The sequence below is a fragment of the Aspergillus tanneri genome (assembly GCF_003426965.1).
Source record: "Aspergillus tanneri strain NIH1004 chromosome Unknown AapTan_2_pilon_pilon_pilon, whole genome shotgun sequence".
In the NCBI taxonomy this organism is placed as follows: Eukaryota; Fungi; Ascomycota; class Eurotiomycetes; order Eurotiales; family Aspergillaceae; genus Aspergillus; species Aspergillus tanneri.
In genome coordinates, this window is record NW_022984629.1 from 5,504,223 (window position 1) to 5,530,775 (window position 26,553).

Here is a 26,553-nt window from a genome sequence, read left to right on the forward strand (position 1 = left end):
AGGATGGAAGGGATCACGGCTTGAGTCGGTTTGAGCCGTTTTGATCTCTTACTGACCAATTGGCACAGGAAATGGAAATCCATCCCAACCTGTTCAGAGACATTACCCATGGTAATAAAGGGCGTCAGCTAAGTGTACAGAAATATTGTATCGAATAAGGGGTTTGTTCAATCAAAAACAACTTGAAGGTTGGTATGTCGCGACAATTAGGGGCCATAGTGGTTGATCCCCCAAAAGAGAGTCCTTATATGCACCCATTCCAAAATTGAAATGGTTCTTCGGCCAAGAGTTGGGGGGGAGTGATCCGCCATAGGGCCGCACTTAGAAAGGTCGTCATACACATCCTGTTGGCCATTGCGGGTCATGTACTCCTGCTCACCATCTATATGTGTAGATAGGGACACCACTAAAGAAAATTTTGCTACAGTAAAACCCCGCTATAGCGAAATATTGGGGACCACCCACTAATTTCGTTATATAGAGGTTTTCGCTATATCAAATTTATACTCAAACACCATAAATTCGATTCAAAATGCATAGAATTAAGCACTAAAATACTGCCTGATATCACGCTGTGATTGGGAATCAATTTTTCGAGCATACAAGACATCTTCATACGATTCAGCTATTAATCAAACCTTTCGACCAACCGGCTGCTGTTCTTCATACAAACGTAGTTTTTGAAGCGCCTCAAATGCCTCATTTAGAGGAATAAGAGGTATACCCTGTATTTCTTCATCAGAGTCCCCATTATCTTCCTCAGTATCAAATTTGGCAAGAATTTGGGCGTCTAACTGATCTGTATCATCCCTAATCTCTTCGTCTGCTGGATTAAGAAACGTCTTAATATCCATAAGGTCATTTGATATAACCTTTAAGCGTGCAAATGATGCTTCAATATCTGCCATAATACTTAAATCAACTGATTCAGTATAAGCAAGCGTGGAATTGAGTGCTTTTTTAAAGCAATTTTGAATTGTTTGACTTGTTATATTATGTCGCCAGGCATGAAGGCCCCATCGAATTGCTTTTAAAACATCCATTGAATCCAGAGGATTTCGACCATCATCATATTCCTTAACCATATACTGAACCCAGTATCGTCTCCAATAAACCTTCCAGCAGTTGATTATACCCTGATCAAGTGGTTGAAATCGGCTGGTGGAGTTTGGAGGAAGCCATATAATAAGCGTATTTTGAAGCTTAAAACCAGAGGATTTAATTGCTTCAACAGCTGACTCATGAGCAGAGAAATTGTCCATTAAAAGAGCCACATTCCGACCAGCCATTTGCTTATCAAACCACCAAAGCCATTCAGTGAAGATATATGAAGTCATCCATGCCTTTCGGTTGCTTCGCCAGACTATATCAAGATTATTTATATTGATTCCTGCAGCTTTAAAGGCTCGTGGAGACTTTGCAGTCCCAATAAACCATGGTGCTAAGCGTTGGGATCCATCTGCATTGCAACATAAGGACTGATATCCTTGCCTTTTCCTTTTTTCTGCCTGGGATTGAGCGTGTTGAAAAGCTTCGGATTGGCGTTTTCTTCCAAAAAGAGCAGTCTCATCACAGTTAAATTGATCCTTTAAACTATATGTATTTAGGACCTTTTTTAATATCTTCCATTGCTTCTGCTTGTAGAGGAATGCTGCCTTCTTCTCATGCTGTTTGGACCATCGGACTAGCTCTTGCCTGGAAGTTATAAGCATCCATTACTAAATTAGGCATCTCTTTTTCTTTATAAATTGGTATATTTTCCCAAAAGAATTCAGCCTTTTTTCGAATAACTTCAGCAGAGATAGGTATATGGCTTTCTGCACGTTGAATCCATTCATAAAGGGCCTCCTCCAGCTCCGGCCACAGCTCACGGTGTTGACGCTTTATGTCACGGGACTTCGAGGCAGGGAGGCTATCTAGATGAAGATATTTATTAGATAGAATCTCTGAAATAGTGCTCGCTGAAGGTAAATGATTATATGTTGCCTGAAACCAATTTTGAAGGTCTTTATAATTATCAAAAGGCCTCTCCCTTTTTCTTGCCCGAAGGGCGGCCTTCTGTGACGTCGGAATAGCCGTTCTTTTACAGGTACGGCCTTGATATAACGAATTTTATATGGGATTTATAAAATTGACACGGTGGCCGGTTCGTTGTATCGAGGATTTCGTTTTAGCGGGGTTCGCTATAGCGGGGTTTTACTGTATGTAGTTGCCGGAACAAAGCATGTAAAAAGACAAAACAAGGGATGGAGAGGCGGGGAATCGAACCCCGGACCTTTCGCATGCTAAGCGAACGTTATACCACTAAACCACATCCCCATTGGTTGGTTTCATAGCACGAAACCGTGCTAAAATAAAATTGTATATAAAATCCTAGTTACTAGGCACTCATGTGGCAGTACGGAGTTTAGAAACAGGAATACAAAGACTACAAGACACAACAAGAGAAATTCTACTTGATTGTTCTTATATGGCTTCCTGTATCTACGGAAGCATGGGAAAAAAATCATTATCGTGGTAAAACAATACCTATCCGTGTTTGCAAATATATACCTGACTGGGTTGTCGACATGTGAAATGAATACCACATCCATGCCTTTCGACATCCTCACCCATTGCCCCATTCACCAGGCATATACACAGTATTATCATTATCACTGACTTCTCTGTCCCTATCTCTCCCAATTGCTGGTTCTGACACCTGATAAGGCACAGGCCAGTTTAGATTGATGGACCCCTTTAGGACCTTGGGAAACAGGTGACAGATAAAGCTTCATCGCGATAATCTATCACCCTCAACTAAATGCTTTACTATAATATGACTAGATTACAGCTGGAGGGAATTCCTAGAAAACCCGAGCTGTTACTGCGGATGCATACTATCCCCCATTCACTTTAACAGCCGGACATAATGCTGTCTCTTATCAATTGATGATGGCTAGTCCTTATCTACTAGGATAATGATATGCACAGCAAATGCCTGAGATTATTGGTACTAAATAAGAAGCACAAGCCTTATTCCCAGACATTTATAACGTGAATACAGCTTTTCTGGTGCGCGTAACTGACCCATCCACTCTCGAACCGTGAATATCAATCCAAAGACACAGATGGCCTCCAAAGAGCAGACCGTCGAAAAGTCTGCTGATTGCTACGTCACTGCTGACCAGGAAGTGGAACAAGGCTGCTTGGATGAACTACCCTAAAGTGATGATACCACGAGAAGACCGAGTTTCAGATAACCCGAGTATGCCTGTCAATACCCTACGCGTGTGGGTACTTGAGACTGTCTGTAGGATTGCCGGGTCTGGTATCAATCAATACTTCCCACTCCGATATCCGATACCCAATATCCTCTTAGCAACCGGAATCAACCACTCCAATTGGGCTCTCGTGAACTTCCCATTCAACAATTTCACCAAACGTCAATACTTTGATTGGTGGACTAAATACAACTACATACTCGCTGCGGCTCTCGATACCGGTCTCGCTCTCAGTGCGTATCGTCATTTTCTTTTGTACCCCCTATCCGAGTGCTGTTTTTCCCGACTGGTGTGGACATACCGTCTATTTGAATACAGCAGGTTGACAGGGATTGATATGGAAATCGGTGCTAAAGGTTGGGTATTTTGGACCACCGAATGAGACATTGACCTGACATGTAGGAGGAGGGCTATACGAGCCGGGACATCCTCATGAATGGGTGAGGGGATAATTTGCATGCAGCTGGTTGAATTGAGACGCTATTACATCTATGAATGCGAGGTTATGATTTTGAATTTCCAGCTGATTTATTGATGACGACTCGCTGGTTTATTAAGTACCTATATAGGCCTTCCCCCAATGTTCTGATCCATGAAATCCGAAGAACAGCAAGACACGATTTAAAAAAAAAAAAAAACAGGAATAGAAAGAGTAAAAGACATAATAAACACATAGTGGGCAGCCTATGGAAAAAGGAATAACGTCCGAAAAAGATACCTGAATTAGCAGGCTCCCAGTCTGACTTTGTCAGCATAACAGGCCGGAAGAAGCCATTCAAGACTGGCAGAAGTAACCTGCATCTGCAACTGAATCAAAAAGTATCACGAGGCATTTACTAAAACAAACCGTTAGTCTGACACAGGGATCAGGAGCCGACAAGCAACCTACAGAGATTTCGGCCATTCCAAGGTCTTCGCCACCACCGTTAGCGGGCTGCTGGGCGGCCCCGTTCACAGGAGCATTGCCCTCAGCTGGGCCCGAATTTTCGTTGGCGGCAAAGTAGTCAACCATCTCGGCGTCAAGCTCCTCGGCGGTCTTGGGCTTAGGGCGGTTGGGGTTACGAGTTTGACGACGGCGGCCGCCACGTCCTTTAGCAGCACCTGCGGGTTTAGCAGCTGTGGCCGGTTTGGGCTGAGACTTAACCTGTCTGGTTTGGCTTAGTATACCTTTATCCAAGGACGGTAGGGTATGAAAGACTTACACGACACGCTCACCAAGAGGCTTGGGTGCGGGAACGTCAGGGGCATGTGATGCGTCGACGACAACCTCGATCTACCAATCATTAGAAAACAAGCCAAAAAAAAAAAAAAAAAAAAATTGATTCATCTGGATCGTACTCACCTTCATCGGTCTTCCGTCAACAAGCAGTCCATTCAGATCCTTGGCGGCCTTGGCGGCTGTGTCGGGTTTGCTGAAAACAATAGATGCGATGCCTCGGCTTGTGCCGTTTTGGTTGTAAGTGAGCATGACTCGCTTGACGGGACCTGCGGATTTAGAGAAATATTCCTAAAGTACCAGCATACACAATTAGTCCTTCGGCCCATTTCAATTTTATCCACGAGACCGTAAACAACATCGGTAGGGACAACATCGAGATGCGCGTGTATGGCCCCAAGTTCGACAGCGAAGAGCATCAGCGAGCACACAGCGGCAGTTAGTAATAGCAAAAGAAGCCTTTTGAGACAATAAGCCTATTGTTCAAAACCAGAGACAGCTATGCAAAGTGTGTTCCAGCCAATGGTTGCATACGCTTTCAGAGCGTTGAACTTCGTATTGCGTCTCTTGCATAAATCTGCATCAGTCGATACTTGAGCAAGTTCGCCCTCATGTATATAGAACATAGAGAGCAAACCGTAAACTACCCAAGTCCAAGACCGATACCCAATATCAAACCACCATTAGTTTCCTTGTGCGGCGATATAGAAGCTATTTATTCCCCCAGACACCCTCAGTAGCCCGAGTAGGGCAAAGTGTAATACTAGCCTTCGACCCATTGTATGGAAATGCCATTTCCCGTGTCAAACAGGCACTCCAATACTGTAAAGTGAAGAGAGGTTTCGGAGCAGATTGCTTGCCGTATATTCTGGTTTACTGCTGGTCGCTGATGCGCTCGCTGATGCCCGACAGCCAATGCGTGAATAATCAAAGAAAGCATGGCCAAGCGGAGTAGGATCACGTGTTCCAAACATCATCCGTGGCGTAGTCTGCAGCGTAGTTCCTTAAGCGAAAAAGTTTATATGTCCACTATCAGGCAGGATACGCGTTGTGCAAGACTACGGCAGAACTCAACTTCGGCTCATTTCGCTTGACGCCAGTCTGCCTCATAGCGTGCAAAACGGCTCTGAAGGAGTTTTCTGCCTGTGCAGACGACCAAAAACCATTACGGGAATGTAAAGAAAAACAGTTGGCGCGGAAAAGGTCGGAACGCGAGTGAAGGCCGGTTGCGCCTTAAAGGTCTCGAGAAAAAAATGCATGGCGATAAAACCCAAGGCGAAGGCCTCTCGATCAACATACCTTGATATTGGCCTCATTCACATCGGAAGGCTGAAGGGGTTAGCTGGAGTCCCACCAAAAGGCTTTCTCGAGTGGCTGAAACTTACCAAACCGCTGACCATGATCTTGCTCTCAGTCGAGGCCGGGTGTCCACCCTGGGTGGTCTTCCCAGCAGGTTTCGCAGCCTTTGTCGTCTTTTTCACTCCTCCAACCGGAACTGCAGTTGCAGCAGGCTTTGATGCAACCGAACGGCGATTGCGACGACGAGCACCCTGACGACGGTTGACGAGGATCTCATCGAGAGACTTATCAAGCTTCCCAGACATTGTTGATTAAATGATAAGGCAGCGGGAAATTCGAGTGACTGGTAAGATTTCACGGGCTTCAAGTGTGAAGAGTGTTGCGCCACCACTAGAGACTCGCAGAGCAAGGGCACGAAAAGTGTGCTTATAGAAGCGTGTGCCGAAGTATTTAGCAATACAGAAAGTGGAAATTCAAGCAAAAATAGGGCAGTTGATGAAAATATACCCCACGGACCACGGACTGATGAAAGACGCGATGCGGGATGATAAAAAGGAGAGAAAGCGGGAGGAAGAAAGATAAGCTGGCAAGGGTGGAAGTCGAAAGGGAAGAGAGGGAGAGACTGAGTTAGGATGCGCTAGACCGGATTGGGATGGTGTTGGTACCTAGCTGGCAAAATGACTTCACCATGTTGCTCCGCACACCAAGAGATATCAAGTGCCTATGCATTCATTGTTTGGAGAAAAAGAAAAAGAAAGAGAAACAAAAAAATACGGATAACCAAACAAAGACACACAATGTATTGGGTTAAATTACACCACGTCTTACTGCCTATCCTAAAACAAGAGCCAAGTCCAGCAATGATAATATCTACCAGTGTGGAAACAGATAATATGAGGGCTTGGGAAGACAAACAGTAAACCTCTTGCACAGGACCAGCCTTAATAAAATGTTCCAAAATAATAAAAAAAAAATAAGTATATCGAGCGCTCGACCCTACCAAACTCCCTATACAGTACGGAAATACACCGACGATGTTTCACGACAAACATTGTATCCTCTCGTAGGCTGTAGCATATAGCATCCCATCAAACCGACCAGTGCAGAATGTCTCGCTTTGCTCAGCTCTTCAAAGCTTCTAGACGTCCCCTCATTTGTGCCAAAGCAGCTTCTTGATCCTCAAACTGCTCCTCCACCGCTGGAGTCTCTTCGATCGGTTTCTCCGGCTTGATGTCCTCGACCTGGGAGAGTTTGCCGTGGAGAATCTCTTGAAGGACCTTGTCAACTTCTGCATCGGCTTCTTCTTCTAGCTCATCTTCCAGCAGCTCATTGTTCGGAATCGCATCGTCCACCATCTCTTCAATAATACCCGCACGCACCAACTCGGTTGAAAGCTGGTGCATCGTTGCCGTTAACTCAGGAAGACGGACAAGTGTATTAACATCTTTCATAATCCCGGTAGACTTCTTAAGACTTCCTTGGATTTTACGCATCGAAAAGGCCTCATTGACTTGCATCTGTACGCTGTGGAGTTGAGCTCGGCTTGTGGTAAGGCGGGCCGACTGCTTTCGGATCCGAACGAGTTCTCGTGCAAACGTCTTGCTCTCATTTTGGGCCTGTTTTGCCTGTAGTGGATTTCTCTGGGCTCGTCGGGAAGCGTTCAAAATATACTGTCGTGTCTTGCCCTCGAGGGTCTTTAGTTGCATTATATCACGATCCAATTGACGGGTATTGGCACGAATTATTTGATTGCATTTTCTCATCTGTACGAATGAATGTATGAGTCTTGGTACAGTGGGTATCGGTTGTCATGACACCATACCTGCGTCTGTGGATCAGGTCCAAAAAAGACCGCCTTAAGAGTCTCCATGGTTGAGACTCTTGACGTGTAAAGCCGACAAAGGACAGTGTGTTCGGGCGATGTATTCTAGGCAAGGGTAGATATCGGCACTCCTTTACCAACTTGGAGGAAAACAGGGAGCGTTGTAGAAGGATACCAACGCTATGGTGGAGGATCTGGAACCCTTGCGGGGCAACGGTTCGGAAGGAGAGGAAGCGGAATCTGTATCGATGGGCAACCAACGAGTGAACAGAGCAAATAAGGCGAACAGAAAGAGAATAGCGGAGATTTGTCAAGCAAAATCATATGATAATAGCCTTGGGAACCCTCCTCCGAGTCGTTTTTCGCATCACCGTCAGCCTGTCTTGATCAGGAATGACTCTCGCTGACGCGAGCGAGTGTTGGAAAGAGCATGGATGCTGAGTCATGGAGGTATGGTAATTATTGAAACGATAGTTACATAGCCTGAAAGTGAGTGACGTCTCCAGATTGTGCAGCCTCAGGCCATATGTAGGCAAACAGGGCAAACAGCGGGCAGTGAGAGTTCCAGTACTTTCTAGCACCACTCAAGGCGATCACTTGCTAAGAGGAGTCCCTACCAACTAGCGGAAGCCGGTTTCACTTCCTTTTCTTCATCTATCCTCAGCCTCCTCCTCATCCTTTCTTGCAGCTTATTATATCACCGCCTTTAGCTACAGTGTTATATATCTTTCTTCACAATGCCTGACCTTCCTAAGCTCCACCCTGAAGGTATGTGCAACATTGTCCCCCATTCCTTCCCCGCTTTGCTCTACGCCGACGACCATAACTGGCATTCTTTCCAATTTATTGTGACCTCGCTCGGAAAGGGAGCCCGTTTTGCCTTCTTCTCCATATGTCTAGAATTTTTGCTGATCTGATTACACCTCTAGTCACATGGGCCCAGCGTTCCTCTAGCACTGATGCTGAGCGCAATTACCTCTATGTGAACATCAAGGCTCCTGATGTCCAGCGATCCGCTGCAACTCTCAAAATCAACCCCAAGAATATTTCTTTCACCGGAGATTCCAAGAAGGGCGTGACATACGATGTGTCGTTGGATCTGTTTGCCGAGATCGACCCCGAGAACTCCAAGGTGAACCACTCTGACCGTGAAGTTGAACTGGTCCTGCGGAAAAAGGAGCTCAAGGAGGAGTACTGGCCTCGCCTGTTGGAGACTCAGCAGAAGATCCACTTCCTCAAGACCGATTTCGAAAAGGTATGGCACATAAAGACTTAAGTTAATGTTTGATAGATGTAGAGCGAGAGATGCTAGTGGCTGAGATGCTGACTTGTTTTAGTGGGTCGACGAGGACGAACAGGACGAGGTCCCCGAGGATGATTATGCAAACAACTTCGGCGGATTCGAAGGCCTTGGTGACCAGGGCGGTCTCGGAAACATCGACTTCTCTAAGCTTGGTGCAGGCCTTGAGGGCATGGGTGGCGCTGATGCTGGGGGTGGTGAGGGAGGATCGGTATGTTGATCAGCCATTGATATCTCATGAGTCTACAATTACTGACATTCGCATCTAGGATGATGATGACATGCCCGAGCTTGAAGAGGCCGATAACAAAGCTGCGGAGGAGGCCAAATCCACTAAGATCCAGGAGGTCGCTTAAATGTTGAATTACGTTTAGCTCTCGGACCCGCTGATGATTTACAAAAGAAGCAATGAGGAAAACTATTCTTGATGATAAATGATATCGTTTCTCTTTGCCCACGTTATGATACAACATGATGGCTAGCCACTGCCACGGCGGATCCATGTGTAATTTCAAGCGAAGGGCTAACAAGAACCAGAAAAAGTAGAAGAAGGAGGGCATGATTTGCTGGCCTGAAGCGATGAGGTACTGGATGGTAGTAATAGCATCTACATAATTAAACAAGGGTTTGATCCATTCTATCAGGGCCATAACGGGAAAGAAGTCCTTGCCGGAGCTTAACCGTTCAGTTTATATTGAACTGCGACCGCCATTAGCTCGTTGGTAGTAGCCAAAGAAGTTTCATTTCAATTAAGCAGCCTCAATCTCGCTGCAGGAAGTAGGCACTAGGTACCTAACTGTACTTATTGACCATTCTTTTGGAGATGCCGGTCGATATAAAATGGCCCGTTCTTTCTTAAAATATTTAATACATTTTTGACCGTATAGCTGGCATTAATAGTAATAATAGTGTTCCATCATCACATAGTAATAGCCAAGATGGTCAGTCGAGTGCAGTGAACAACAGCGCAGTGGATTGGCGGAGAGGGGTGGAAGAGAAAAAGATTGGTTCATATGTTTTCTTGTTGTCCCGCCACACGCACCTTTTCTTAGCTAAGGCAGGATGAAACCCACCATTGAAAATGTGGAGGAGAGCGACCTGAACTTGCAACCTCCCGACAATACCATCCATCACTCCTCCGACAATCGTTGATCCCCTCATTTTGGCCGGATCTGACAGTCTCGTGTCTTTTTTTCGACACTAGACCGATTGATATTGGTGTTTGGTTTTTTTTTTTTTTTTTTTTTTTTTTTTTTTTTTTTTTCATTTTTCTTCTTAAGGTTTCGCCCTGCCTGCTTGTGTGGGAGGAGTGTAAACCGCTACCGTCGTGCCTGGCGCGCAAAGTACAGTTGTCTTTTCTTTATTTGTTTTAAATTCTATTTCTGTACAGAGAAAAGAAATACTTCAAGTCTGCCATCATGCCTCCCAAGAAGGCGGATCAGCCCAAGAAAAAGAAGCCTACGGTCGAGGATAAGGTTTGTATTGATTGTGTGCGGATGGAATATTTAAAATACAGATAGAGCTAACCTTTCCCCCCCTCGGACAGACCTTTGGCATGAAAAACGTACGTCGTGATAATCCAATGTCGGCTGTATATTGCCAATTTTGAGGAAGATTAAACTAACATGAGATACTTTTTAATACAGAAAAAAGGATCGTCTGCAAAGAAACAGATCGCTCAACTACAAGCCCAAGAAAAATCGAATAAGTCTTTGGATGCAAAGAGAAAAGAAGCGGAGAAAGCTAAGCGTGAAGCTGAGAAGAAAGCCGCAGAACAGGCTAAGCGTGAGGTGGCGGAACTGTTCAAGCCCGTACAGACCCAGAAAGTTCCGTTTGGTGTGGATCCTAAGACCGTTCTCTGCGTTTTCTACAAACAAGGTAATTGTGAGAAAGGTCGCAAGTGCAAGTTTAGCCATGACCCGAACGTCGAGCGGAAAGCTGCTAAGAAGGATTTGTACACCGATTCTCGAGATGGCAAGGCTGCCGAGGAAGAGGAGAAGAAGAAAGATACCATGGACGGCTGGGATGAAGAAAAGCTACGCAACGTTGTCCTTAGCAAACACGGCAATCCAAGAACAACGACTGACAAGGTTTGCAAATTCTTTATCGAGGCGGTCGAGAACCAGAAGTATGGATGGTTCTGGGTTTGTCCCAATGGAGGTGACAAGTGCATGTACAAACATTCTTTGCCGCCTGGGTATGCGATACATGTGTTTTCATCCCCCCTGTTTATGCTACATACTAAAGTGCTTCTGTAGTTTCGTTTTGAAGACGAGGGAACAAAAGTTGGCTGAGAAAGCCTTGATGGACAAGTCTCCGCTGAACACCTTGACGCTGGAGGATTGGCTGGAGTCCGAACGACACAAGTTGACCGGTGAACTGACACCGGTTACGCCTGAATCCTTCGCCAAGTGGAAGAAGGATCGCCTGGACAAGAAGGCGGCCGAGGAACAGGCCCAGAAAGCCAAGGAAGCGACCGGACGAGCGATGTTCGAAAGTGGAGACTGGGAGGACGAAGAGGAGAGTAGTGATGAGGAGGATGACGATGGTGCTTTCAATCTGGATGCCCTGCGGAGGGAGACTGAGAGATTGCGTGAGCAGAAGGAACAAGAGCGCCTGGCAAAGCTGCATGGGACACCGGTTCCTATCTCGAATGACGAGACAATCGCACAGGAGGGTGAAGGATGAATTCTGTGCGACATCTCCCAAGAAATCAAATATCTTGGGCTTACGGGTTACGGACCTGCCACACTGGAACCGGTGTGCCAGGCCATTGTCCGGGCCCGTTGGTATTATCTCGTGTTGATGGATGATAGATACAATGTTGCCATTTTTGGTTAATCTCTCACGCCAAATTCACTTTGTATAGATCTCCGCAGCTGAGGGCTCTGACGGTTGACGTTGACGTTTTGTCGTTTGTCATCATTCATCTCCGTTTCTTCCCTGCAGTCGTTCGTCTGCTGGGATGAGGCTACGCCTAGGAGGCCTAGATGAATATGCTATAACGGCATGGATGCACTAGATTGAGATAGATCGTGTGTCGGATGCGTGGCGGAAAGGACATCATGTGTTATGCCAGAATTTGTTCGTAAAAGTATGAATGAACAAGCGTTGCTTCGGAGCGTAGAATTACCCAGATATTCCTCATTTCTGATCGGGTTGTATAATAAGTATGGGGGTTGATGTGCGTTCCGAAACAATCTGGATTGGAGAGTAATGCGAGACTCCGTCGAGTTGTAGCGTTGACGCCCCCAAAAAATCCCAGGAAATTGTATGTTGTCTTCAAGGATAAACAAAAATCTAAACAAAAGGAATACAGCCCATCCGAAGCTCACAATAAAGGTTTTTCACTGACCAACCCATTCTTGCACATCAACAGGACAACATCTTCCGCCACTCCCCAAGATAGTTCATACCCGCGTCCCCCAGCCCCATAAGCATGAACAATAAACCTGTCACCGACGACCTTCTCTGCCTCTAACCTCATTCCACCCTCTCTCGCCGGCCGTCGCCCGACAATGTCACAGATGACGTCGAACTTGCCCTCGCTTTCCGGAGTAAAGGGGAACCATTTCGCCGCGTTGGATAGGAGCTGTTTTCTGGTCTCTATTGATGGATTAGGGTCCCAGTTGTGAGGCTGTTTTGTTCCTCCGATAATTGTACCACCGCCTAATGGACGGGGGATACAGAAGGACCATGTGCCGTCTGAGTTTTGTCGAGTGAGTGTCATCTTGCATGGATTGCGAACAAGACATGTTTGGCCTTCAATACAAGTTAGTTATAGTTATAGATATGGCTGGATGCTTCGAACTATGCATCGTAGATAGTGAAAACAAAAACTAGCATGAAAGGAAAGGACTCTGCTCTTACCCCGTATGATGTACGATTTTGGATCACCAAAGCCCATCCCAGAGCAATTCACCACTGTTTTGACATTGCCAGCTAGATGAAACGCCTCCATTACATTAACGAGGGTATATTCTCTAATCTGGCCCCCTTTCACGATACACTGGCGCAGCATATATGCACAATACAACGGCGAATTAACAATAAATGTGCGATAACGTGCGCCCCATTTAACTGGAGAGGGACATTCCTCTGGCGACAATTGCTGGAACCCATCTACATGCGAATACGCATTGTGGATACTCGTCTCGTCGAGGTATTCCGGAGGCGGAGACTCAAGATGCTCGATTCCCTCGATGCATTGGACGCCTGCAGAAGGGTCTTGCGCTACGAGGGTCTTGAAATGGTCATATGTACGTCTCGCCTGGGATTCCTCCTTGAGGAATTGTGCAGATGACTCAGGGACGGGTCGGTAGTGCGCGCCTGCCCATGGGGAGGCATAATTGAGGGAGGTTGTGTTGGGGAAGTCTTTGGCGACTATGAGGATGGATTGAGAGTGTCTCAGGTGTTTTTGTATGCGAAGAGCTGTAGAAAGCCCGATCACGCCGGCTCTGATAGGGTTGTTAGCTATTTTAGAATTATTTGTAAAGTTGCTCAAAAAGGCTGCAGCTCAATGACACACCCGATAACTACGATCGTTTCTTTCTGATCCATTTTAGATAAAGAAATTTGAGAGAAAGCAATATGCTGTAGCCATACTATGAGAGCGCAAGCCAAGACGCTTAAGAGTCATACCGGCATTTATCTGGGCTTGGAGAAGGATGTCTATAACCGGATGGAGTCCCCGCATTTTTAGTGGAAACCGCCGTGACCGGTTAACCGACGTGCAATCGGCGATTTGTCAAACTTCTGAGTCATAATATGCTATTTCGATTATGTGGAGTATCGAACAAAGAGCTAGCTGAGGTTTAGTCTTTCATGATCACTATCATTATCGTAGTAGTGTTAAAACTACTTGAATTTGTTTTGTATGCCTTTTTTTTTTTTTGCCTTCGCATCTCAACCTGTAATCCATATACTGATCTGTTGTGATTTTTAGAACGTGGAGTACCTGTACATCCCGACTCTACCTTATTCGAAGTGGTCAGGCAATCTCTCGATGACAAATTTAGCTCTGGCAACTTTCATGACCGGTACACCGGGGATCTTGCGGATGCGACGAACGAGGTCTTTATCGTTGGTAGCGACAATGTAGATCCTATGTTTCGTAACCTAACTCGAGGGTTAGATTCACGGACTGCTGTATGCAGAAATACTGCCGAAATCGGAACGTACCCTGTCAACTATGCAGTCATCTGCATATGTACCTTTGTGACTGCATCGGACTCTCTCCCATCGAGGATCCTTCGCTACCCGCAGCGCTAACCGGAACTTCTCCCCAAGTTTCTCGAGTTCGGCAATTGTGCAGTCTGTGAATGTCGGGATACATTTTGCATATAACCTGTTAACCAAATATAAGCTACCGGCCTAGTGTTCTTGTGGGCAGAGGATGCCGACTCACAGGTCCATCATCGATGTGAGTAGGTCCGTCTTTGCTCGGATAGAATGGGACACAAAGTTGGTATCTACAAGAACGTGGTATGGCGGTCCGAGAGAGGTATTTGCGTTGAAGAACATATTCGATGGGGCATTGGGGACATGTCGGGTCACTTCATCTTCCTTGTGTTTGTTGTCCTGCTTGTTGTTGCTAGTGGCGGGTTGTTTTAGGCGCTCATCACGCTTGGTAATAGCACGTTTCACCTGGTGAAGAGCTCTGTGTTAGTTTATCCAATTTTGCAAACCTTGGGCCGGTTGGGAGAATTGAAGTCGTACCTGAGCGAATTTCCGAGTCTTCTTTTTTATACCCATGGCGCAAGTGGTGAGCAGTTGATAAATTCGAGTACGAGAGTCGAGGTTGCGATAAAGCAAATTCAAAGAATAGACAGGGTGTAATTCCCAGATATTAATTATCCTGCTTTGCAATGAGGCAAGTAGTGTCCAGTCAGGTCGTGCCGATGGGAAGTTCAAGATTCAAAGTGATTTCTTAGAACGGGCCGACATATGGCCGATATGGATTTTTATCTTATCGCGGGTCCACTCGATGATTCAGCTTCACTTTTCGGTAAACTATGCTGTAATAGTTAGTTGTTAGTTAACTTGTTAGTTACCAGAGCACTGTAGTAGATAGCTGGCTGCAGTCCAAGATGACGGTGTGACGAGCATAATTTTAAATGACAGGAAGTTAAATTCTGATGTGCTTCTGTGACAGAATATCTCTCAAGGCAGCGCCCAAAGATCCAGGCCTCCATTACTTTTGTTGCACAACTTCGGGAGTTAAATCATGCCAGTCACTGTGACCGGATCCCCCGTTCCCCAAGAATGAGCCACAAGTCCCATCGTTCGTATAACTCTCTTAAAGGATGTGGGTACAATAGACAACTCCCTTGCTATCACACCCAACAAGATTTCTCGTCACCGTCTGAGCTCCTCGGATATCCCCGCAATATGCTTTCCACAAGCGCTAACAGATCACAAATGCTGTGGTTGATCACATCACATTGCATCCGGTTCCAAATTTCCTTGAGGGGACCTTCTTAACACAGGAAATGCTGGTGGACTTGGAGGACCAATCATCGGCTATTTGTTTTAATTCTGAATTTCCTCTACAAAAAAAGGTTTTCCTTGTCCCTATGTTTTATTGTTCGCTATTATTTCTATTCGAGCAAGGGCCGACTGCAGTTACAATCACTGTGGCGAAGGACATTGTCGAGAAATAGGGTTTGATGCACGACTGGTCGATTTCGCTTCAATTATAAATTATGGGCTGGTATTTGTCTGGAGCTGAAACAAATCCCTGGTGGGATTCCTTTGCTGCTGATCCATTTTCTCCAATGAATGGAATGGTCTTTTTTGACTGATCTACGCCGTATTTGCTTTCCTTTTGCTTCATTTTCATCCAAGGTTCCGTTATAGATGCTGTTTATCCTGAGTGATTTATTCTTCTGGGTATACGCTACTAATATACTAGTAGGTAGGCAGACAGGATATCCTATCTTTGGAAGACCTTGGTCTATAAATATCCCTCTGGAACAACATATCTCTCCGGCTCAAATCTGATTCGACCAAGCCACTTCCCATCGTAGCATTGCTTCTCTTACGGTGTGGTATGGGAGAACGAGGGTGATTTTTTTTACGCGCCGGACAGGCCACTTTGGGCTGGGGCACAGGGTTGATGGGACCCGTGATTGGCGGCAGCAAGTGACGAGAGGTGCATCGTGAAGAAACGCCTTCTGCATCCCCGCCGCCAATCACCAACCATCTCCTTCTGGGGTGCGATCGAACTTCGAATCTATACCGTGTCTGTGAGGATCGACTGCTATCATGGTCCATTGCTGCATGCTCGTTGGTGTGCCCATCTCGCTCCTATCGGCCCTCACCCGCTAATTAGGTCATTGAACGGCCTGGCGATGGCATCCCGGTCCCAGGTAGCGCCGGTCAACCCTCTCGTCGCACGCTCCAATTGCTTGATGGCTGGAGATTTCGATCACCTCCGGCCGTTGCCTCTCGAGACCTCTCAGATCTCTGGACGGAATCTGCTTGTCCGCCTTGCTGTCTGTTTGGATGGTCGATGTGCAAGACGGACGGAGTATAGGATCTTACGGGATCAGATCGCAAGACGACACAGCGAGAGAGAAATCAATAAGAATCAGTCGAGGTGAAAATCCTACAGACCCTGTCTCTCTTCATGGATACTCTTCTCGCTCTGTTCTCCCCTCTCCCCGCCTCCACCCTACTGTATTTAGGTAGACTTTGCTTTTAATTCCTCCCCCTCCATATCATATGTTACCAACGTGGTGACCCGCCTAGCGCCGTGTCCTTCTGGTTTGTCTCCTGCATCTCTCAGTTCCTCGCCTGCATATTTGGCTGTCCCGCTTTGTCCTTGGTCCAAATTAGCAATCTTACATGAATTTCTGTACTTCTTATTTTCCCACCCCCCTCCTTCATTCTATACCGCTGTGCAGACCGATCTGTCAGTTCTCCTGCCACACTTCCTACAGCCCAGCCGCTGATCCTTCGTGCCCCAAGTTAGCCACACCCAAGACAGACATATTGTGATACCATACTGCGCAGTGTCTCACTCTCTTGAGAGGCACTTGGGACCGTCGACAGGTTAAGACAGCAAGAATCTAGCCTGTGTCCATTTATTGTTCGTTTGTTTTGGATCAATGGTTTGCCACTTCTGTGGGGATGGTCTTGAAACTCATTTGCTCTGTCACACACTGTTCAACGTTGGCTCTTTGAATCGAATTTAGAAAGTAAAATTCGTTCCAGGAGCAATAAACCTTCAGGACTTGTGAAGCAAACTCCTGGAAGGCTTGGATATCTGGTGCAGTGCATAAACAGAGTAAGGGATAGCGAAGGAATAACCTGGGAAAGTCTACATCGATTCCAAGTCAGTACGACTGGGAAGAATGGTCGAATTGACATGGAACACAAAGCCAGTTCAAGAATCGACAACTACAAGGACCAAAGCAATGGCACATCCCATGCCACCACAACCGCAGATATCTGAATCTGCCTTTGGGCCCTGTGCATCCACCGCTTCCTTGTTCCTTCACTCCCAAGGGTCTGTGATTTTATGCCTCCATCATGACACACTGGCGCTTGAACGAAAATTCGAACACCACCTCGAAGATATCAACTTTATAAGCGTGGACAATGTTAGCGAGCGCGGTGCAGGGAGGTTGGTGGTCAGCTACGATGTCGGGCAGACAGCAATCGTGTGGGATCTGTTCACAGGAAACGTGATTGCACGATTTGCTTCTTTTGAGCAGCTGCGAGTTGCAGCCTGGATGCGGAATGGGAACGTGGCTTTTGGTACACACACCTAGGCTGATACTTCTGACGGATCAATATTGACGCTAATATGATGATAGGAAATGAAAAGGGTGATGTGATTCTCTTTGAACCATCTACCTCTGAGAACATCTCTTGCCGCACAATCTTTGATCCCATCACGGCTTTAGCGCCAGGGTCGGATTGCCGAACCTATGCTATTGGGTACGTATTAATGAATGGTCTTAGCAAAAGTTAAGAGTTGGGTGGAAGAGCCAGTGCTTATTGATATCAGGTACCAGAACGGCTCCATCCTAATAGCTACTTTGCATCCTACGTTTACTATTGTTCATACTATGACTACTTCTCGCGGCCCGTCACCAATCGTATCGTTGGCATGGCATGCATCGTCATCTAAGCAGAAGTCGGATATGTTGGCTACTCTTGCAGCAAATGGTGACCTAAGAGTCTGGAGCGTGGCGAAACCCCCGGGTAAAGAGGTCCCGCGGACGATTAGGGTTCTAAAGAGATCGGATACCTCTTCGCCTTCAGCGCCTAAGTGGATGTCATGGTCAAAGAACGGAAGGATTGTTCAGTACCTGGATGGGTAAGTCTTGCATTGAAATACGTATTCATTGAAGGCAATGGGAAATGCTAAGGCTTTGCTCTGTAAAAATCTAGTGAAACGTGGTCTTGGGACGTCAGAACAAAACACGTCACATCTGAACCCATTCCTACAGTAGACAACCCTCGTGGCTTTGCCAGTTATGGGCCTACAGCGACTCTGTTTACCCTGGGACCTCAATACACCGTTCAGCAGTATGACCTGGAAAATCCAGCTATGGTGGCCAATGTGCAGCATCTCCCTGCTGGGGTGGTCATACCTGTGCCTATAGAGGAAGCCAGGGCGCGCGCTATCTCACCCCGGACTTTACAAGACCCCTCAGACATGCGAGAGTCAAACCAATTGTTTGGTACCAGACGTGCTCCATTTGATTCGAGTGGAATTGATGTTGTGGGGCAACAATGTGCGGATCTGACTAGCCCTGCTTCCTCACGTAGCCATGCGAACTCGGTGAGTTCAAAGGCTTCCTCTAGTAAATATAGAATGATGCCTTTTTCACCACCGAGCAGATCAGGTCACACTGGCACATCTTTCTCCTTAACTTCTGCCAGCGGCAGAGAAACCCCACAGCCGTCTGGAGCGTCTTATGCATATGCGTCGTCGGTGTCGATGTCGTCAGTCAAAAGTTCCCGTGCTGGATCCCGGTTGAGAAATGAAGTCCAATTAAGTCCTGCCGAAAAGCCTGTCGATTTGTTCACTTTCACACGTGCACGTCTTAATGACGTTCCGTATAGGGCTCACCGTCCACTGGATGAGTCTCATTTGACTCCGGATGATTTGCGCCGGCAGATGTTGAGCGTCGTTTTCGGCTGGGATGGTGATATCATAGGGTTGTTAAATAATGAACGTACGTTTGTCTTATGTTGAAGCTAACGCCTTAGTTTCTATTGACCATTTCACCAGTTAGCCACCATCCACCGGGGAGCCAGAGCGCTATTCTTCTAGCGCAATGGCTCGGAGAATCAGACACGGATCAAATGGTATCAATGCTTGCTTCAGGTCCTGCCTCTTCTGCGGACTGGATGCTGTTAGCCTTCAGTCAAATGCGCGGAGAATCGCAGGCCAATAAGGTTGGACAAGCCTTTGTGCAAAAATTGTTGGAGATTGGAGATATTCATACGTCGGCCACTATCTTGCTCGGGCTCGGGGACAAGAACGATGCGATCGAAGTATACGTTTCACAGAACTATTACATGGAGGCTATCTTAATGACCTGTCTTGTGATGCCTACTGATTGGCAACGTCAGTCATTCCTTGTTCGGCGCTGGGGAGAGCATGTAGTTTCCCACTCACAGCAGCAGCTCGCGATCCGCTGCTTCATGTGTACCGGGGTGGAACCATCTGACCCTTGGACATCACCAGCGGCACAGCAAGCTACGTCCCTTGCGGAAGTAATATCGAGGAGATCACCTATCACATCTCCAGAACCATATCAAAATCCGGTGAATCTTTTGCCGCCGAGCACCCAACCCAAGGGGCCAGCCAATGTCAGGCACCAGTCCAAAACTCCAGCTCTCAAGCTGATTACATCCTTTGACTCGCAGCCGAGTCAAAAGTTCCGGTTTCCTGGACTGAAGTCCGATGACCGGACGCCGACAAACGCTCCTGGAGTTACTCCGATCGCCGAGTCTGCGGTGGTAGAGTCTGCCGTCTCACCCGGCGGATTTGGATCTTATAAACTGAATAATATCCAGAGTATAAACAACGCTGTTAACCCTAGAACGGGAACCCCGGGATATTCTAGGCGACGACTTCCTTCTATTGGCGAGACACCTGTAGATGTGCACCCACCAACCTTCCCTTCCAACAGTCTCAACAAGCCCGCGGAGTACAGCTCGACATCGGAGAATGATGGTGCAGAGAGCAATCAAGTCCGCACAAACAAAAAAGAAAAACAACCTAGTCTGCTTCCGTCCGCGCGCTATGATCCGGACGAGAACTACAAACCGAGCCCTCAAACTGCGGTCCAGGCAAGTTCAGATAAATTTGCAGGCATTAAAGGCCTTCCTTCCCCTGCGGCTGGATTTTTTGATGCCCTCAAAGAGCGATCCGACAGTCGTAATGGATCTCGTGACCGGATGCCAGATGGGTTGCAGCTCCATTTGCAACATGATGAATCGTTTGAAGATGACCCGCAAGACGAGTTAGACATGACGATTGGAAATTTTAGAAGCCCAACATCAACACTGAATAGCTACAGTTCTGCAAAGAGCCCGAGCGTCAGCGGCCGGAGTATAGACCAGTATATTAGCAGCCTCGATGAAGCGAACTATCATGCGAAGAAGTATCAAAGCCACCGTTCCCATGGCCAAAGCTCTGCACGGCGACATCACTCCAGAAACCCATCACAGGAGACTAGGGGAAGACGTGAAAACCGATACGTTGCACCAGCCAAACGCTCCCCTTCTTCACCCGTTCCCATGTCACCGGAGGAAGTGGCGAGCTATCACAATTTCGAGAGACATGAGGATGGCCATCGGAACAAGAATGCCCCTAAAACTCGGAGTACAAGCAGAGTGAGGAAACCCCGTTCCAGGGCTTCTTCAGAGCGCCGTAACAACCGCTCGTCTAGTCGACATACAGCCAGTCGATTGGGTGGGGACAAGAATGAGACTTCCAACAGGGGCCGTAGCATTGATCGACCGGCGTCGCGCCCGAGGTCTCCATCCTCTCCATTGCCCATGTCTGCAACGGATGATGCCTTAAGGCTAGTTACCAGCGATCGAGAGCGGCGGACTCAGCAGCGAAGTGGCAGCAGGCGCCCAGAGAAAGGAGCTGGCGCATCGAGTGATTCCTCTCCCGAGGCAAATCGCACAAGGGCAAGGTCTCGCAGTCGCCATGGGCATGAATCAAGGCCAAACACTGTACACGATCAGAATGAGTCAATGGCGAATGGTAACGGCAAAGACGCCGTCGTGGACGCAAAGTCCCGGGAGATCACAAGTGAGCTGACCGACCAGGCTAGGGACATTCATACTGTAACGATGCCACTGGCGGGACTGTCAGAGCAGAGACGAAAAGATCTTGCAGCTGCGGAGCTGGAAGCACGGCGTCTATCACTTGCGCGTAATCCGTCGGCACCTAATATACCTTTTCCAGGCGAATTGCAACCCTCACGGAGTGCGTTGGAAAGTCCACCATTTTCGGTGAACTCATTTGGTCCACGGGCTCCTGGAAGGCGTAAAATGTCAGCGAGCAAAGCATCGCCGGAGTATCCGAGCAGCTCTGATTCTAATTCATCCCGATCTGGGGGGCCACATGGACTACCTTCAACCCCAAAGGCCATGCGGCACCCGAAATATGCCGGATGCGAGGAAACTGCTTCATCAATCCCACCAGTACCCGACAGTGCTACCATTCTAGGTGACCCAAGTTTTTATATGGACGACTCTGATAGGATTGGGCGTTCCATGTCGGTCCCGGTACCCGAAAACCAGCAAAAGGGGACTGTACCTACAGATCTACCCACCCATCCTAGGTTCAATCCGAATCTTCCACGAAGTCGCTCAACCAGCAGAGGCCGGAACACGGGCCATCACCGCGAGAGCTCGCGGGAGACTAGTGGATATGGTGGATATAGCTATGGAGGTTCACCTGTATCCATCAGCATCGAAGAAACAATCGAAAATGTCATGAAAACGAAGCAGGTGGAGAACCCACCAATTCTTCCAGAGCTACAGCACCTGAACACGCCACCGCCGCCGCCACCTCTTCCTGCATCTCCACGAGAGTCTTCCGGCACTATTGACATTGCCATTGACAATGATAATATGGGGAAGTTGCTCCCACGCGCCATGACTGCTGCACCAGCGCCCACTATGGATGAATACCCGGCCATGGAGCGTCGTCGAATGTCATTTGATCATCGCCGGGGCAGAAGCGTCAATGAAAGTTTCACCAGCAAGATCCGCAATTTGACCCGTATGGGTAGTCGCGGGCCTGACGCATGGGCGCCTGCTGGTGAGATGCATCTGCCGTACGAAAGTGTGCAGATGGCCGAAAGCCGGATGTAATAAAGCGGTAGGCGATCTGTCCTTGGTTATTCTTTATATTTTCTATTTTTCCCCTGTCCTTTCTCTCTTAGGTAATTGGCAGTCAATTGAACTTGGAATGATACGACTAACGAACTTTGCTGTTGAATTTGTTTTTGGTTTTTGTTTTCAGATCATAGTTACCTGATGTTACTCCCATGTTTTGGATTTTATACCCTTTGCCTTATAGTAAGAGAGATTTGCACCCTATCCCGTTACAGTACTTGCTACTTTCTTCCAACCGCTCCTCATTCGTATTTGAATTGTGCCTGCGAGGGGGCAAGGATAGTTGTCTCAGTCCTTGGGAGTCATACAGACCTGGCGCCATACCGTGCTATGACCAGGCCCATATAATTAAATAATAAATGCCTTTATTGACAGCTGAGTGTGCTTCATATGAATGCCTAATTTACATGAGAAGTTTGGATAGAAGATATGCCTAACACACAAGATATTCCTCCGTAATGCCAAACCAACTCAATGATGGATAAATATGCGGGTTGGTCTATTTTTCCCAGCCCTTCGTATCCCAGGAGTCACTACCAATATTCCTCTCAGATTCTAGTAGCCGATCAAACTCCGCCTGAGACTGCTGCCGTTCTTGATGCCTATCATAGCCCCCGCTTGAAAAACTAGAACTTCCCCACGAGTTCCAGCCCCCTTGTCCCTGTTGTGTCTCATCCCGCTGGTCTTGCTGAGACGAGCCCGAAATAGCCTGCTGTCTGATACGCTCCCAGGAATTTCCTTCAGGGTATTTCTGCTGCGCACGCTCCGCTGCCTTAAACGCCGGCGCTGTGGGGCTGGCATCATCATAATCATCAAAGAAACTCCGGCCCTGTGTCTGATCCGCAATCAATTGAGATAGTGTCCCTTGCGAATACAAGGAATCGTGTTGATTCTTCTTAGGTTCCGAGGCTCCGCTCCGCTGTTGAGTCGTTTTGTCCCACCACGCCGCCTCCGACCGCTGGTCTTGCTGCTCCTGCTCTTGAGACGGTGTCTTCGTCTGTGATGAGTTAGGAAGCCCCTGCATACTCTGACGCAACGCCTCTAACTGCCTCCGGTGCAATTCATTCTGATCCTGACTGGCCAATTCTTCTCTGTACGCAGCTAATCTCAGATCCTTTAAGGAATTCACCTGCTCCTGAGTCGAGGCATATATTGAAGTAAAAAACATGCCGGAGAACGACCACAAGAACAAGCTCCCGATATTACTCGGTCTAAATAGCCGCATCAGACTCGGCCTGGCCCTCTGCGGGCTAAATGTCGTATGGTCCTTCCTAGGAGTCGCATCTGCTTTATCCAACTTGTTGAGTTTCCTGATTTCCCATAGGAGAAATCCAATGACACCCAGAGGCGCCCCCGTGCGGTCGACGTATATCTTACGACTGCAATGTGTGATCATCGCGTCTGCTTCTTCTTGGGAGGGTAGACGTTGCAGACCAACCCGCGCCTGGTTGAGACGCACAACGATACTGCTCCGTAAAGTATGTCTCCAGGCGTATGAGCCCGGATAGAAGGCCATTGTGACGATGTCGGGTCGAACAATTGTTTCCGGTCGAACTCGCAGCGGGAGGAGATGCTTGGGTAATGGGAACTCGGGATTTTCTATAGTGGATGAAAATTGCTCCGCTTGGGGAGATGAATCGTCGAGGACCATTTTGGATGGAAATCCGTAGGTGGGTAATTGATGAGGTCAGTTCAGGTCAAGTACGATTCAATGGATGCGCTGGTAATGGCGATGTTGTAGTGGAGCTGCAGGGATTACGATTTCAGTCAGAACCAACCATGCATTGGATTGTATGTACATTTATTGCAGTAAATACATACCAGGCACAATGATCAGTTTCCCGTGGTTGCTACGGACTTGCAACCATCGAGGTCAAGCAAGCATCAATTCCAGTAATGGTGGTGTATTAAATCATCATTTCCTACGACGCATAGAAACCACTTGTGCGTTTCCCAATCATCTAAATACAGTTAGTTTCTGGTTCCCTGTTCGGTCCAGCTCAGCGTGGTTCGGAAAATACGCTACAATTCTGCCACCGCCCTGGACCATGATGAGATTTTTCCGAGCATAATTACTCCATAGGGATTTGGACCACGATCACACGGAGATCACATCAATAGAAGACTTGGCATTCCAAAATAAATTTTTAGCATATACAAAATTAAGATTTAATAGGGATAAAATAGTGAATCTTTAATCACATCCTAATTAAGTAGTGAATGATACTATCTGGCTTTGCAGTGTGTAAACCTGGGTAACACAATTAGCGATGCAATAGAGATTCACTTGATTTATTCTGCATGATAACATTATGATTGGTCGTTAAGATCCCAGGATATATGTCTCTCCTCAACATACCTATAGAACGCCCTTCTGTATTTAATCATCCTCTCCTCCATTTTCCCTCCTGTTCACTGTGAATATATGCATAGTGTATCCCTTCTTTCCTTTGGGGTTTTGCGCTGTTTCAGCGTATTCTGGGTTAGGTGCTGGGTTTGTTGACTAGTACAGGTGTTTTCTTTAGCGTCTTTCTCTATCTTAGCATCTACTCTGCACGTGCCAAAGATGGTTTACACTGTTGCAGACTTCGACAATCCCCAGGTCCGAGAGGCCGCCAACCCTTCCACTACCGGGGGATGGCACTATGGTTAGCATCTACTTAGCATATAACTTCTTAATACTGAGCATATACAGGCCCAATCCCCAATGCTAATACAAACTGGACTCCTCCTCAGGGTAAGTGGGACCTGAGTATTAGCGTAGTATATGCTGACCCCATATCAGGAACTATCACCCCCGAAATTAATGGCCAGGCGCCCAACCCCGGACAGAGATTCAGTGGTGTCAACGGAAGGGTGTATGTATCATACTAGCATACGCCTATTATATAACTAACCTAATGCCCAGTTGCGATGTTGCTGTTAATGGCGACCAGATGTGTGGCCGTTGCTTCTCCAGCATGATTGCGGTATGGATTAAGATTCAGTCCTGTATCCACATTGTATCTGCTAATTATATCTAGTACCGCCGCCATCTTCGCCAGTCTCACCCTGGAGCCTGTTAGTATTAGTTTAGGTTATACAGAGCATATACTAACACTACAGCCACCAACCCGAACACCGCCAATATCAGCGACGCCGAACTGGTGGCCGGCCAGAAGTAAGTAATTATAACATGGAATTATACATAACATGTGCTAACCCTAAGCTAGCGCCCTTAAACGCTGGGTTCTGGAGAAAGGCTGGAGAAGGGCCAGGTACCTCCACGAGCCTGGGTTAGTTTTAAGTACTATTAATCTTATACATTGCATATACTGAGCCTATGCAGACGTGGTCCCCTGGATGGTCTCATTAATGAGTATGCAGATGCCTGTGAGCAGATTGCGTGAGTAATTACTTTAGTACAGCTTCTGCATATACTTATATATTAGCCGTACCAATGCTTCCTTTCGTGCGGCATTTGGAGACCGCTTCCACCGTGATCCGGTAAGTATTAATCTAACATATTTCTGGCACATGCTAACTAGCAGTAGATCATGCCCCCTTCCTCATATGGTCGTCGCAAGAGAAATGTTAGTATTGGTCCACTCTATGTAATGTATATGCTAACCTTATAGCGCGGTCCTCCCCCTCCTGCTGGCACTCCTGAGCCTGAGCCTGAGCCTGAGCCTGAGCCTGAGCCTGAGCCTGAGCCTGAGCCTGAGCTTGAGCCTAAGCTTGAGCCTGAGCCCTCCCGCCCGGCCAAGAAGAGAGGTAGGTAGTTCTATCTAAATATTAGCTTCCCATATGCTAACAGTACTCTAGCCACCAGGGATGGTCGCAAGGACAAAGGCAGGGTACCCGCCAAAAGGGCTGTAGAGTGCTAAGTCAGTAGTTGGAACACGATAAGTATTTTTCAGGTTCCGACTGACCTAACTTCGAACCACCTGTAAGCCCTTTTGTACAAGCGATGCTGTGGTTACTTAGTAATCGCATTTCTTCAGGCCAAACAAAACCCCCTCAGGCCACATAAAGTTTATTTCTGAGGCAATATTCTGTCAATGTGAGCCGCGTTCTCTTTGTACGCGTTAGAATTGTTGCATCCATAGCAATAGTGCCCATAACATAAGTAACAACGCAGTACACCATCCAGGGTTGCTAAGAAACGGCAATTGGGAATCCACAAAATTCTATATACTGTACATGGACATATCTCGCCCCCTCAAAAAATTGAGATGTGGATTGTTCCTATTTTACGTGATAGCCAAGGGCAGTAATAAGCAGTTTTTCC

General features: G+C 47.1%; 9 protein-coding genes and 1 non-coding gene across 10 annotated transcripts; 4 read left to right on the plus strand and 6 right to left on the minus strand.

Annotated features, from left to right (window-relative positions):
• Window positions 1-2,247: 2,247 nt before the first annotated feature.
• ATNIH1004_001724 lies at window positions 2,248-2,319 on the minus strand. Its single transcript has one exon. It is a non-coding gene; the product is annotated as a tRNA-Ala (tRNA).
• Window positions 2,320-4,096: 1,777 nt separating this feature from the next.
• On the minus strand, window positions 4,097-6,083 carry ATNIH1004_001725 (uncharacterized protein; the record flags this gene model as incomplete). Its single annotated transcript, XM_033566420.1, has 6 exons — window positions 4,097-4,099; window positions 4,153-4,411; window positions 4,466-4,536; window positions 4,606-4,770; window positions 5,779-5,808; window positions 5,865-6,083. The coding sequence occupies 6 exons, from the start codon at window positions 6,081-6,083 to the stop codon at window positions 4,097-4,099; spliced, it is 747 nt and encodes a 248-aa protein (XP_033432177.1).
• Window positions 6,084-6,899: 816 nt separating this feature from the next.
• On the minus strand, window positions 6,900-7,648 carry VPS24 (ESCRT-III subunit protein VPS24; the record flags this gene model as incomplete). Its single annotated transcript, XM_033566421.1, has 2 exons — window positions 6,900-7,541; window positions 7,601-7,648. The coding sequence occupies 2 exons, from the start codon at window positions 7,646-7,648 to the stop codon at window positions 6,900-6,902; spliced, it is 690 nt and encodes a 229-aa protein (XP_033432178.1).
• A 689-nt stretch (window positions 7,649-8,337) lies between these two features.
• On the plus strand, window positions 8,338-9,256 carry wos2 (Hsp90 cochaperone SBA1; the record flags this gene model as incomplete). The annotated part of the gene is made up of 4 exons (XM_033566422.1): window positions 8,338-8,368; window positions 8,530-8,855; window positions 8,938-9,111; window positions 9,170-9,256. The coding sequence occupies 4 exons, from the start codon at window positions 8,338-8,340 to the stop codon at window positions 9,254-9,256; spliced, it is 618 nt and encodes a 205-aa protein (XP_033432179.1).
• Window positions 9,257-10,318: 1,062 nt separating this feature from the next.
• Window positions 10,319-11,588, plus strand: ATNIH1004_001728 (translation machinery-associated protein TMA46; the record flags this gene model as incomplete). Its single annotated transcript, XM_033566423.1, has 4 exons — window positions 10,319-10,375; window positions 10,447-10,464; window positions 10,547-11,097; window positions 11,159-11,588. 4 exons carry the CDS (start codon window positions 10,319-10,321, stop codon window positions 11,586-11,588), a joined length of 1,056 nt encoding a protein of 351 aa, XP_033432180.1.
• A 643-nt stretch (window positions 11,589-12,231) lies between these two features.
• ATNIH1004_001729 (FAD-dependent oxidoreductase) lies at window positions 12,232-13,596 on the minus strand (the record flags this gene model as incomplete). Its single annotated transcript, XM_033566424.1, has 3 exons — window positions 12,232-12,662; window positions 12,771-13,355; window positions 13,542-13,596. 3 exons carry the CDS (start codon window positions 13,594-13,596, stop codon window positions 12,232-12,234), a joined length of 1,071 nt encoding a protein of 356 aa, XP_033432181.1.
• A 281-nt stretch (window positions 13,597-13,877) lies between these two features.
• FCF1 (rRNA-processing FCF1 family protein) lies at window positions 13,878-14,654 on the minus strand (the record flags this gene model as incomplete). Its single annotated transcript, XM_033566425.1, has 4 exons — window positions 13,878-14,018; window positions 14,082-14,247; window positions 14,308-14,546; window positions 14,619-14,654. 4 exons carry the CDS (start codon window positions 14,652-14,654, stop codon window positions 13,878-13,880), a joined length of 582 nt encoding a protein of 193 aa, XP_033432182.1.
• Window positions 14,655-17,332: 2,678 nt separating this feature from the next.
• Window positions 17,333-22,259, plus strand: ATNIH1004_001731 (uncharacterized protein; the record flags this gene model as incomplete). The annotated part of the gene is made up of 7 exons (XM_033566426.1): window positions 17,333-17,663; window positions 17,723-17,846; window positions 17,917-18,228; window positions 18,303-18,696; window positions 18,798-18,877; window positions 18,981-19,093; window positions 19,150-22,259. The coding sequence occupies 7 exons, from the start codon at window positions 17,333-17,335 to the stop codon at window positions 22,257-22,259; spliced, it is 4,464 nt and encodes a 1,487-aa protein (XP_033432183.1).
• Window positions 22,260-22,782: 523 nt separating this feature from the next.
• ATNIH1004_001732 (putative endo-1,3(4)-beta-glucanase) lies at window positions 22,783-23,934 on the minus strand (the record flags this gene model as incomplete). Its single annotated transcript, XM_033566427.1, has 1 exon — window positions 22,783-23,934. One exon carries the CDS (start codon window positions 23,932-23,934, stop codon window positions 22,783-22,785), a length of 1,152 nt encoding a protein of 383 aa, XP_033432184.1.
• Window positions 23,935-24,849: 915 nt separating this feature from the next.
• Window positions 24,850-26,149, plus strand: ATNIH1004_001733 (uncharacterized protein; the record flags this gene model as incomplete). The annotated part of the gene is made up of 12 exons (XM_033566428.1): window positions 24,850-24,931; window positions 24,979-25,020; window positions 25,069-25,141; window positions 25,192-25,252; window positions 25,307-25,343; window positions 25,389-25,443; window positions 25,496-25,558; window positions 25,612-25,668; window positions 25,715-25,769; window positions 25,817-25,855; window positions 25,901-26,036; window positions 26,088-26,149. The coding sequence occupies 12 exons, from the start codon at window positions 24,850-24,852 to the stop codon at window positions 26,147-26,149; spliced, it is 762 nt and encodes a 253-aa protein (XP_033432185.1).
• Between the last annotated feature and the right edge of the window lie 404 nt (window positions 26,150-26,553).